Below are 12,390 nucleotides of genomic sequence, written 5' to 3' on the forward strand. Positions count from 1 at the left end.
GTGAATTTGAATGTGTTATATTAAACTGACATGATTATAGAGCTGGTCCTTTAGGCCTGTAATTAGCAGGGCATAACAGGCTATATAGCCAGTAGTAGAGATCATTTTTGTATTCAGTATATAACTATTATTGTGGATAAAGGGTGAAGTCAGTTGTCCACTTTGTAGGAACATCATTCACCATTAAGCAATGGAACTTGGGTTGAATTGTGGTTTTTGCATTAGTTACGAAATATTGGCACTACTTATCTCAAAGATGAATTTCATAATGTAGCATAATGTAGGGACACATGACCCGTCTTGATGGATTGCATTGGTTTAAAAACAGATATTATATATTATCATTTACAATATACTGTATCGCCTTTATATAAAGCACTTTATTTACACTACAATGTTTCCCCAATTACAATATGTCAAGTAACTACCTAAATCAAAACTTCAGGTGCTCTTCTTAGAGCAGTGGCTGTACTTACAAGTGATTCTTCTGGGCACCCAGAGCTGATTCCAATGGTCCCGGCCTCCTCTAGCAAGTTGAAGTCCTTCTTTTGGTACTGGAAGCCCTTGAGGCAGCCTCTCAGCCCAGCATGGGTTGCTAGTGCAGGGCTTTAAGAACAACAGATGCATTTACTTTGGCCTGGATTTTCCCTTATGGAGTTCAAAATGCCCCTTTGTTTATGTTAAACATCCTGTTTAAGAAGCATGCATAAGGACTGAATGAAACAGGTGTAATCACAGAAAGAGTGATTATAATACGCAAGGGAAGGTTTATTTATTTCTTTCTTTTTTTCTCAAATGTAGTTTTTCAAAAAATTCTGTGGCACACTGGTTGGGAAACACTGCTCTACGAATGGCTAGCTCCACTATATCCTCCTCGCCAGGGATATGCATGGTGTATATTGTGAAGTCCTACCTGGAGTGCAAGATTTCAGCAGGTGCTCCTCCAATATAGATGTCAGAGAAGGGCATGGGCTTTTTCTCATTTTCCACAGACTTCACATGGCCCCTGTCCACCACCAGGATGATCTTCTTTGAGTTATGATAAATCACTGAAATCTGAAATGCACAGGAACATGTCCTATTTAATAATGTGCTCACAAAAAAAAAAAAAAGATATACTGTACATTATTCCATTGGCAGGCACCTGATAATCTTCTAAATCTAAACAACAACAAACTGAAGAAAGACTAAGAAAGACTGTGCTCTTAAAGTTAGTTTCTTAAAACCTTAAACCATCAAGTAGCCTGGTACATAAATACCTTCCATACAGTACAGGATGCAGGTAAGAACCTGGCAGTCTTCTGTTATCACTGAAATAGACAGACGGACAGATAGATAGATAGCTAGATAGATAGATAGATTTACTGTACCTCATGGTATCTGGCATCATTAATCTGGATTTTCTTTAAATTGTCTTCAAGAACAACAGGGCCATTGCTGAATCCAAAGTCATACACTATGCGCAGGAGGCCCTTCTGCATTTCCAGTGTGAAGAAATTGCTCTGCAAAACCACAACCAATTAGAACCATACTCCTTTACAGTAAGGGTAAGAAGAGAAAGAAGAAGCACTTTGTAGGGTTACTGTATGTGAATTAAACATTTTAATAAACACTAAACAATGGAAAAAAACAGCTGTAAGGAAACGAAAAAATAAATCATATTTTGTGAGTTTGATAATTGTTTACAATTTGTTACATGCACCCTACAATGAATACAAAGAACAACATTATATCTTGCTCCATTAATCTTGCTTGATTTGAGTATAAAATAGTGTTATTTTCATATATCAGTACTGGAATATTACAGAATGTAATACGCTGAATTACCTGCATGCTACTGTTATTATTCACTATTGGGAAGTTACTTAACTGCTAGCACCTCTAGCGAATTCTACCAAGGGATATATAAGTACTGCAGGTCAAGAGAAAGAGAGTCCAGGTAGAGACTATGGAGAGTTGCAGATCATGTTCAGTTTATTTTATTCACAGTAGCAGTGTAGGGTTGGAGAATAGGAGTTGCAAACTCTCCGATTTAAAGACTCAAGCCCCTATTTATTAATGATACTTTTAAATCCAGCAGGGGAAGAAATATCTTGATGTATGCAGTGGATTTAGAAAGGAGATTGTGTGTCCAGTTTTGCACTGGAACTTACACCATTGACCATCAGTAGGAGGAGTGCATCGTCCATCACACTTCGCACTCCTAAGTCGAATCGTGTCAAAATCTTGCCAAACTTTTCTCTCTTCTCAATGTTACGCACAAGAGCATAGCCTGTGCCGTCAAAGAAGTAGTTTGCTGCTCGGCTCTGGGTGAAAGCCAGCTTGTACCTACAGAAAATGTTTGGAAAATGGAATAGTGTAATATTGTGAACATGCAAATGTAATAATACTAATACACAATTCAAATATCTGTACTCACTAGTCATTTTAATCAAATTTGTAGAAAAAGCTAGAAATAAAAATAAACCTATAAATAAAATATAAAATAAATCTATTAAGCAATTTAAAAAAAAAGAAAACATTTGACTGCCTTTTGCAAATGAAATATAGCAATATAACAAAAAGTAATGAACAAAAAATAAAATGGGGGCGATACTGCGGTGTGGATCTTGTAAATAAATACAGTATGCTGTACCTATGATGGGGCGAGATGCTGTAGTGTTGATCTTGTAAATAAATACAGTATGCTATACCTGGGACAAGGGGGCGATGCTGCGGTGTTGATTTTGTACTTGTTCTTGAAGTTGTACAGGCTCATCACGTCTTTGTTCAAAGTTGCCAGTTCGATGCAACCGATAAAGGGGGACAAGTTCAGGCTGGCTGGGATCTGGGGAACAGAAAGGAGAGGCAAATCAGTTTCATTGTATAATGCACTGGGTGGCAGAGGTGATGCAAGACAGCATTTCATCCTTCTGAAAGGCCAGACAGACTAAAAGCAGCAGTTAACTAAATGGTGTCACCAGCGTCTGTCCACTCATTCATTTTGCCACTGCAATAATCAATGCACGCTTCTTGAGCTACAGTCCATGACTACCATATTATTTGCTTGGGTAATAATGATGCTGTTAAAACTATAGCGTGTCACTCACTTCAAATATAGGATTTCATTCATTTTCTGTAGTCTGACTTGTTGATACATTGCTAGAAATTCATCATTTTAACGCTGCATTACATTAGCTTCCCTTGGTGCCCTCATCAATATATAACAGCAGATACCATAGTGCATATGAATACAGTTTCAGACATTTACTTTAGATTCCTGTACGTGCTGTTCTTAATAAAATACTGAATTCACTTCCAGTTACAGAACATATTGCTTTTCATTAGTACAAAATAAAAAAAAAAAAAACAAATACACGTTTAATACAGATAAGACTTGTTCATAGGATTATTCCTGACACCCTGGACACAGCACAGTCTCAGATGAGGAAACTATAGGGTGTTTCTTTTTTTATTGGGGAAACTCCACATTTCAAATTGCAGCTTCATTGGAGCAGTGGTTCAGAAGATGCATTGCATTGCTGTTCTGGGTTTTGGTCACACGCATTTACACTGAAGTAACTGTATAACTGTAAATGCATGACGCAGACATGGAAGTCTGATTTAACAATTTTCAATAGTGGCAGTACAGTAGTCAGTAGGACCAGAGTAAGGGCGGATATGTAAAAAGCCGGATAAATGAATCCTTTTTTAAATCCCATTATACACAGCTGGAACAATTACTATATTCACATAATTATTGTTTTGAGATTCAGCTTTTAGGTCAAGAGGTTAAAGTTGATACACTCCGCAGGCAAACAGGATTTATTTACATATGGCGGAAAAACAGTTAGGGCAGATATGTGATAGGCGGATACTGCATGGATTACTGATTACGGATTACTGTACTTAGATTCACCTAACATACATATATAGCCAGGCAACACCCTATCCTCTCACATACCTTGAAGTCCGGAGGCACACCGCCAACAAAAAAGACAGTGTTGTCAGGGTCTAGGTCAAACAGCGATTCAGTGCCCGGGGCCTCCCCTTTCTGGATGAATTTCTGTTCCGCTGTGCTACTAGGACTTGGAATGGTTAGGAATACTTTACCATGTCTGCCAAGCCTGCAAACAAACATATAAGAAATAATTCACTTTTAAAGGGCATCTATTATGTTTCTTCCCATGAATCTGTAAATTATAAACCATATCGTCTCACCTAATCACTGCAAGTAGAAGTCCTTTTAAAGCTATCAGGACTAAAGAATTTTGAAACTCACTTTAAACATCAAGGCAATGTCCAAGCAGCATAAGCGATTCAGCCCATGCAAAAAAACATTTGTTTGGTTTAAAATAGCATTAATATCCTCTGCAGAAGTCATCTCACCTAACTATCTAGCAGGTAATGACCATTGCATTGAACAGTAATGCTAAGTACTTCATTTACATTACCTTTCAGTTTTGATGAGGTTGAACTGGGGTGGCCAGGTGCTGACAGGATTGGAGCTCAAAGTTATCTCAACATCTCCACCACCCAGATTGTAAATATACACCAGGTTGTCATTCTTGATAGCAAGGCCCATATAATCTTTCCTTCCCTAAAACGGTCAGAAAGCATACATTCAGCTAAGGGTTAGTAATACTTCTATTACTAACAGTGTTGTTAGGTTTTAGGTTCATGCTATTGTTGGCATTGGCATTGAATATTTTAGTAGACTTGACTGAGGGAATCATAGATTATAGCTGTGTACCAAATACAAAGACACAGGGTCAAGGTAAAGCCTACCAACACATTTAACATGTAGCGTTTGTATAACCCTGTAAATATGAAGTCTGTTTGTTAAATGGTCTCAGAGATATGGGTTAAGGGTTCTTTTTTCTAGTACACTAACCATTTATGAGATATAAGCAATTATAGAGGTGGTGATGGCAGGGTCTTACAGTTGCGTAGCATCTAGACTCTTACATTTTTGTTACCCAGGTACATGATGAATCTATCCTGCCCCTTGTGCTTCTCGGAATCCACCTTCATGAACAAACTCATCGAGGTGAAGGCTTTCAGCTCCTCCAGTTTAGTCTTCGGATGAACCTCGACTGCTGACTGGCCATCGAACCGCATGGAAACTTGAACCTTTTGACAGATGAGAGGGGAAACTCCTTAATCTCACCCTTCACTGAATTCCAATTTAAAAGACATCTGCAAGCCACTGTGTCTCATATTGAGGAAGCTCTGAAAGAGGAAGGCGGGTAGTTTAGGACCAACAAGTTTGTGACCTCAAAAAATATCTTGGCGTAATATTTTGGGTAGGTTCAAAAAGCAGCTCACCTGCTTCTATTCCTTGTGAATGCAAACCTTGTAAAGCTGGTGAAGTTAACCTGTATCAGTACATAGGTTCAGTATGTTAAACATACATATATTTATCTACCAAATGTGAAATCGTTGAATTTATTGATGTAATTCAATATTTCAATATGCTTGAATGGGCAACATTTTGGTGTAAATATCAACCTATAGCTTTTATAAAACAATGATATTTTCATTAAAACACTGTAAAAACTGATAATAAGGGGCCAGAGAATAAAAGACTGTAACACACCTAATATTAGGGTAAAGGGTGGTAAAAGGAGTGAAATTTGGCGTCCCGACAGAGGAGCTAGACGGAGAATCTTCTGTGACCTCATCAAGATGGAGCATTCCTTAACACAGTTTTAGTCCAGTTGTGGTGGCCATCTTAGGAAGGTTGGCACACAGGTGTTTCAGGTTATGTTCATATCAAATCCGAGTTAGGTCACAAGCATGACTGAGTAGCGGTTGGCTGTGATGGATTGATAGAGACGTGGCCAGGGATAACTAACTGTGAGAACTACCTGGGGATCCCTGGTTGGATGAGGCTTGCTGGGGGGCTTGGGAGTTGCCGAGAAGGCGAGAAACTATGAAAGAAGCGGTGAGCGGTGCACTACCACTTGAAAGCGGCATGACCTGACTGAGATTAGAACGAACAAGAACTGTTGTAGATACAGTAATGGTAAATAGTGTTTGTGAGTGTGTGAAAACCACTGAAAATATACTGTGAGCTGCACCAAACTTCTGAGACCAGTGAGTGTTACTCCATCACATATACCCCTCCCAATCACATGCAGTACCTTGTTACTTGTGTCACCTTATAGTAAAATAAATATTTCCAGATGTCTTTAATTACCAGTGGGGTCGATTCAATTGATCTAAGTTTAGATTTATACCAGAGTGTTTGTGTATCTAGGCCAGGAAAACAAGCACATTTTGTGTGTTTTTTGTTTTCCCCTTTGGTACTAGGGGGCTGCTTATTACCTTGCTGACCAGACTTCTGGTCTGTGCAATGAGCTGCCTGGTTCGCAGGATGCTGGATGAAATGTTACTCATGGGCTTCTTCTGCTCCACCACTCGCAGTTTATCCAGCAGCTCAGGGATCATTCCTGTCATGTTTTCCACTGCGAAGGAGCAGAGATGTCATCAGTGGTGTCACCTTAAACTACAATTAGTTTAGAAATACAAGAAAACCTATAATAAAATGAAAGCCAACTACTTATCTAATAAAAATGTACTAGTTTAAATCAAAGTCAACAGTCTGAAGCTGGAACCTCTAACTTTATATATTCAAACCTCATTGTCTACTTTATTTTAGGGACAGGCAGCAACAGATACTGCGGATTTTGAAGGAAATACAATATAACAAAGTGTAAATGTAAAAGAACAACAAATAGAGGAGGCTGAATGACCTGTTTGGAAACTTTCTTATGTTCTTAACTCAGTTGCAGGAAGAAGCATTGTATTGATTATTATCTGAGGATTTTGTTGCTTGTTTCATTCCAATAAAAATGATATTATTCTCTGAGATTTCCACTTGCTTTAAACCAGGATGCATAATTCTCTTGAAACTTGAAGAGAATGAACAGCACAAGTAACCCAGCCACAATCCCAGGTGGGGTGACCACCCACCCCTAATTGGATGGGGCAATAAATGTCCCTAATGTCCATAAATGTAAACATCAAGTCCCGATCCTGGACTAAATGTTTCCGGGACGGAATTTGTCCCAGATTCCTAGACATAGTGCAATCTTACAGTTAGCGCCACAGTCAAACCATAGCATATATGTTTGGAGCAAAGCCCCGCCCCTGCCTCATGATTTTGCAATGCCTTACACAGCCCCAGAATGATTGACACACTGGATTGCCAATCTAAGACATAAAAACTGTATACCACTATTATGTGACTTTTTACACTCACTTCACATGCTCCCCAACAGCCTGACAATGCTTGGCAACAGCAAACAAAATATAATTTGTGTAATATTTTAATTTCAGTGTTTTCTTTGTTTACGCAAAATGGCTGACTTTAAAAGTTGGCGTGACACTGATAGTGATGCGTCGGTAAAGGAAGGAGTACCCTATAAGGCCAACTCCACCAAGGACAAAAAGTAAGCACCTGTGCAAATTCAGAGAGGAATGGGTGATAACGGTCGTACACGTGGATTAGGAAAAGTGCAAATGATTCGACAAGAGCTTTTTATACGTTATGTAGAAAACATTTTAGAATTGGATACTGAGGTGAAAATGTTGTTAAGAAGCATTCAAAGTTGATATTTAATTTTGAAATACTGTTATTAAATATACTGTATAAAATATGTAAATATACAACCCCCCCTACCCCCCATAACAAATGGCAGGTATCCCCTTTTTGCATTTTGAAAAGGTGGTGGTCACCCTTTTTTAGTCTGGGCATGGTCTGTGGGCATTCCTGGTACAGACATGTATACTGTTTTGTTGGTTTATAAAACGTTGGCCAGTTACCTGCTTCCCCTGCAGCACTCACTGCCCTGTTGTATGCAGACGTGTCATACTCAGAGTTGTCCAGATTCCTGGCCCAGCCTTGGACTGTTTCATTAATGGAAGTGACTGTTTGAAGGACTGTCGCAGTATTGTTCAGGGTGTTTTCAGCAATCCTCTTTGAGTATTCCAGACGCTGCGTTGTGTTACCTGGTGCAGAAAAGAATGCTTGGAATTCAGTCACAATAACATTCTATCAGCCAGGCACATGCAGCAGGGGCTGACACCTGGAAGGAAACAACGATTTACAAATGAAATGTGGGTGCCAGTAGCGGAGCCAGCGTTGGGGGGCAGGGTGTGTGTGCGGCTCCACTGGCCCCGAAAATGAAGGTTGATGGGCCCCTCTCTGCCGAACACACATTTAGAAAACTACACCTCCACACTCAAGCTTGAATACTGTTTAAATATGTGAGTGTTGAGGTGTTGCTTTTAGAGTGCTCAGGCTGATCTAATCAGCCCAACTCCGAACACTGTCTTTAACGCTGTTAAAAATAATAGATTGCTTTGTAAACTACACTAACCAGAAGTCCACCGGTGACGCTTGTATGGCACGTTTTTGTTTATGTACCTGGCCATTGGATAACGAGAAATCAGGTGCGCTATTGGTCTTTCTCTCCTGCGGCAGTCCCTGTGTGCTGTGTGAGAGTCGAGTGATTTGAAAAAGCAACTCTTCCTGAGAGTTCTATTGTGTGGAATAATTTTGTAACAGTATTTTGCTCATTTTAAAATCCTTCGTTTCTCTTTGGCTATCTTTTTCTTCATTGCCATTTTACTATGTATTACAAATAAAATAAATCTCACTGCAGCTACTCCATCCCTCAAAACAAAAAAATAGTTGTAAAATCCACCCCCCCCCCCCAAAATACTACTACTACTTCCGCTACTAAAATAGTACATACATTATTTGTATAGATTTTTATGACCTCATAAACTCTGATATTAGTATATCTATCTATCTATCTATCTATCTATCTATCTATCTATCTATCTATCTATCTATCTATCTATCTATCTGTCTGTCTATCTATCTATCTATCTATCTATCTATCTATCTATCTATCTATCTATCTGTCTAGTTAATATTATTGTTATTTGTTTAAAAAATAGATCCCCTGGGGGTAAAAGGTATTTAGACTGTGTTTGATGTGCTGTTGATCGATAAAAATTATGTTTTTACATTTTTGGTTAACATCTTGCATTAAGATTTTTTGCTTGCCAATCATATTTAATAGCAATTTTTTATTTTTATTTTTATTGAATAGAGCCTTCTGACATTGCCATTGCCATTCATTTGTTACTCCTACACGCATGTGTATGCCAATGTGTGCATTGCAGGGTTTCTGACATCAAGTCAAAGACAGTTTGAATACTTTCACCCCCAGGGGATCTATTTTTTAAATTGCCCTGGCAGGGGGGTAGGAGTCTAGTCTATCAGAAATGTGAGGAAAACCAATTTCTTTTCACTGTCCTTGTATTTTTCACCAATAAACCCTTCACTGCTTACATTAATGGTATTCCTAAGCAATTTGCTGGATTGTTAGCACCTCAATAGTGGGCATTCATATGCCAAATATCTCCGTTATGTTCTCAACTATTTTATGTACAATTTTTATGTACAGTCTTTTCAATTTTTGAAAGTTTAAGACTTTTATTTTAGTGATGTTATGGTCTTTAAAAGTCTACTTTCTGTACATCAGCATTACACTGTACAGTAATTCAACACTTCTGCTACATATGCTTCGATATACGATCACGAGACCAGTGAATTATAAGACAATTATTTGAACAATAGGCCCCGAGAGTAAGATTTGCCCCCCTGGCATGAAAGGCTAGCTCCGCCCCTGGTGGGAGCCATATCTGTCACTGCATGAAAGGAATCATTGTAAAAATAAACGGAAACTAGAACCAGGTATCTGTAGTCATTACCTTACACATGCAACATGATCATAACATCATAACATCTATAGTATGTCTAAAAATCTAAACTATATGGACATTGGATCACTGGTTCTGCTTCTATAGCAAGAATGTTGGAAAGAGTTTGGTCTATTAGTCTGTGACCTTGATGTTAAGGTAAAAGGCTTCACACATTCATTATGTCACATTGTCACATGTACTAAAGATTACAGTACCATCTAACAAAAAGGGCAATTATTCAATAAGTACATAGTTAGATTTTTCACAAGAACTTTCCAATACTGATAACTGGACAAAATACTGGGCTAATGCATTACATCTCAGAAACGTTCAAATTTTGAATGAAAACAATCAAATGTTAATAATACATTTTGCCATCTAAAATATGAGGTGAAAATACAGTGAACTTAATTTAAAGCATATGCAGTATGTCAATGCAAATATAGCATTACACACATGAGCTCTGTTTCTCCAATGGTTTGATATGGACAGAGTAAAGATGCATTTGGCTTCAGGGGTTTAATGAATATGGGAAGGCACTCTTACTTCAAGTGATGCTTATCCATGCAGTGCATGGCTGCAGGTATAGGCCACAAGTCTTACCACGTTCAATGGTCTTCAGCTGACTTGAGGATTCTGAAAGTTGTTTCTTGACAGAATCCACTTTAGCGATCGCTCCATTAATATTTCTTTTGGCAGCACGGACGGCAGACTCATTGTCTTTGGAAAACAGTAATACAAAAAGGTATAGTTCAATCTGAGTTCTTCTAGAAAACAGTTATTAACTAAATGTATTATTGTATCACACTCATTAAACAAATGTCTGTATTTATTTCAGAATTCTGCTGTTAGAACACTATTAATATATATTATATAATATCTATATAATATATATATATATATATATATATATATATATATATATATATATAGTCTGAATATATATCTAGATATATATATCTAGGACCTTCTCTGATTTAAAATTCATGAATCTAATTCATAAAGGCTTGCTGTTCAATGTGGAGGAAAGTGAAGCCCTGCAATACATTACATGACCAATAGGTGGGGGTGCTAGGCACTGCAATGCTGGCTGTGCTCGAGGGTTTAGTTAATACATGTGTAGCTATAACGGGAAGTGTTATGTAATGCACTGTTGTTACTGTTTCTATCTCCTTTTGGCTCTTTTGCATAGGGTGGAATGAGATGAGGTTAAGAGATGAGATGAGATTAAGACACTTGCCTGCTGTGTGAGAGGCCGCGCCCAGCCTTTGCGTCATTACATATCAAAATACTGAAATTAGGCGTGTACATCTCCTATAATATTTACTTACTGGACTAATGTTCTAAGAATGTTATACTGTAACTGAGTGTATCTTTATTCTAATTAAGCAAACCTGCATTTTGCACTATAAGTTTTCTGTATAGTACCCATACATCATTTTGTTTAATATACTATGGGTTTATATTCATATTGGTTGACCCGACTACAAGCTATATTTTTGTACACATTTAAATGTACAGCCCTGTTGGTTGTTTCTCCTGTGCCTCCAGTCCCCACTCTGTCCTGCACTACAAAGGAACAGTAACATGGTGCTTACCCATTTCTTCTTCTGACTGCTGTAATTTGGTGGTTTCAATCAAAAGAGTTTCACTTCGTTCTTTAAGAAATCCAACCTGAGTGTTTACACCAAAGACAGCCTAAAGTACAATGACATAAACAACACATGTAGGACTTGAAAATCTGTGGTGCTGCCTTTAACCCATTAGCCATTGATTCGGGGGGGGGGGGGGGGGGGGGGGGTGCTCTGATCAGACTCAGGTGAAATGTGCATTGTGTTCTCAGTTTAGTCAACATGACAAAATGACCAGACTAGTAAGCACAATTTGCAGTATCAACTTGAAAAATGCTGGGGACTGACAGGGGCTGTTTCAGGTGAGGATTGAAGGAAATCTCATGTCAGTAACATTGGCCCTCCATTTTAATGACCGTTCACCATTTTTCAAATTAAAAAAAAAAAAAAAAATCCATTAAAGTATGGCCAATCTGTACCTTTCAGTTTATCAGTGTTGTAACTGTTCATTTGGTCCCTGTAAACGATCCGTACTTTGAGTAGCACCACCCCCTAGCCTTTGTTATAATACCTCATCAGCATAGACCGGGGTAGATTAGAAAATGGCGCTGATACACGGTGACCGTACTATCGTAGTTGAGAGTTGTTTGTTCTAAGAAAATACTTGAAAGATTCACCCCTTGCTTCCTTCTCAAGTTACCACAATCAGTTTACCTACAGACAAGTCAGCTTGCGTAACAGCTACTAGATTGAACCCTATATTGCCAACCATTGCAGGAACTGTATCTAACAGTAAAAAAAAAAAAAAAAAAAAACCTTCCCGTAGTCTATCACTTGAAAATGGTATTTTTTCAATGCATAGATCAACATGTTTAAATGGCCTTTTAGAAGCTGCAATTGTGGCAATCACTGTACAGCAATGAGGTTGTAAAATCTAGGAATATTCCGGAACTTTGATAATATTCTTATAGGCTCGCTTCACATGTTCATGTAAGTGTTGCCACGAGGTGGCATTCATTTGTTGTAATATTAAATCTGAAGTATATTCAATGTATGT

General features: G+C 38.2%; 1 protein-coding gene across 2 annotated transcripts in view; it reads right to left on the reverse strand.

Annotated features, from left to right (window-relative positions):
• The window catches only part of LOC121317574 (laminin subunit alpha-4-like), a 41,906-nt gene that overhangs the window by 9,581 nt on the left and 19,935 nt on the right, over positions 1-12,390 (reverse strand). For both annotated transcript variants that reach the window (XM_041253658.1, XM_041253659.1), the window contains exons 17-28: positions 11,361-11,460; positions 10,366-10,482; positions 7,810-7,995; positions 6,310-6,449; positions 4,948-5,112; positions 4,434-4,579; positions 3,944-4,106; positions 2,694-2,827; positions 2,154-2,328; positions 1,371-1,502; positions 914-1,056; positions 477-606 (exon numbers count right to left, since the gene is read on the reverse strand). In XM_041253658.1, coding sequence (XP_041109592.1) covers positions 477-606; positions 914-1,056; positions 1,371-1,502; positions 2,154-2,328; positions 2,694-2,827; positions 3,944-4,106; positions 4,434-4,579; positions 4,948-5,112; positions 6,310-6,449; positions 7,810-7,995; positions 10,366-10,482; positions 11,361-11,460 — 1,731 coding nt within the window. The remainder of the gene's footprint in view (positions 1-476; positions 607-913; positions 1,057-1,370; positions 1,503-2,153; positions 2,329-2,693; positions 2,828-3,943; positions 4,107-4,433; positions 4,580-4,947; positions 5,113-6,309; positions 6,450-7,809; positions 7,996-10,365; positions 10,483-11,360; positions 11,461-12,390) is intronic.

Source organism: Polyodon spathula, chromosome 6 (assembly GCF_017654505.1).
Source record: "Polyodon spathula isolate WHYD16114869_AA chromosome 6, ASM1765450v1, whole genome shotgun sequence".
NCBI classification, from domain to species: domain Eukaryota; kingdom Metazoa; phylum Chordata; class Actinopteri; order Acipenseriformes; family Polyodontidae; genus Polyodon; species Polyodon spathula.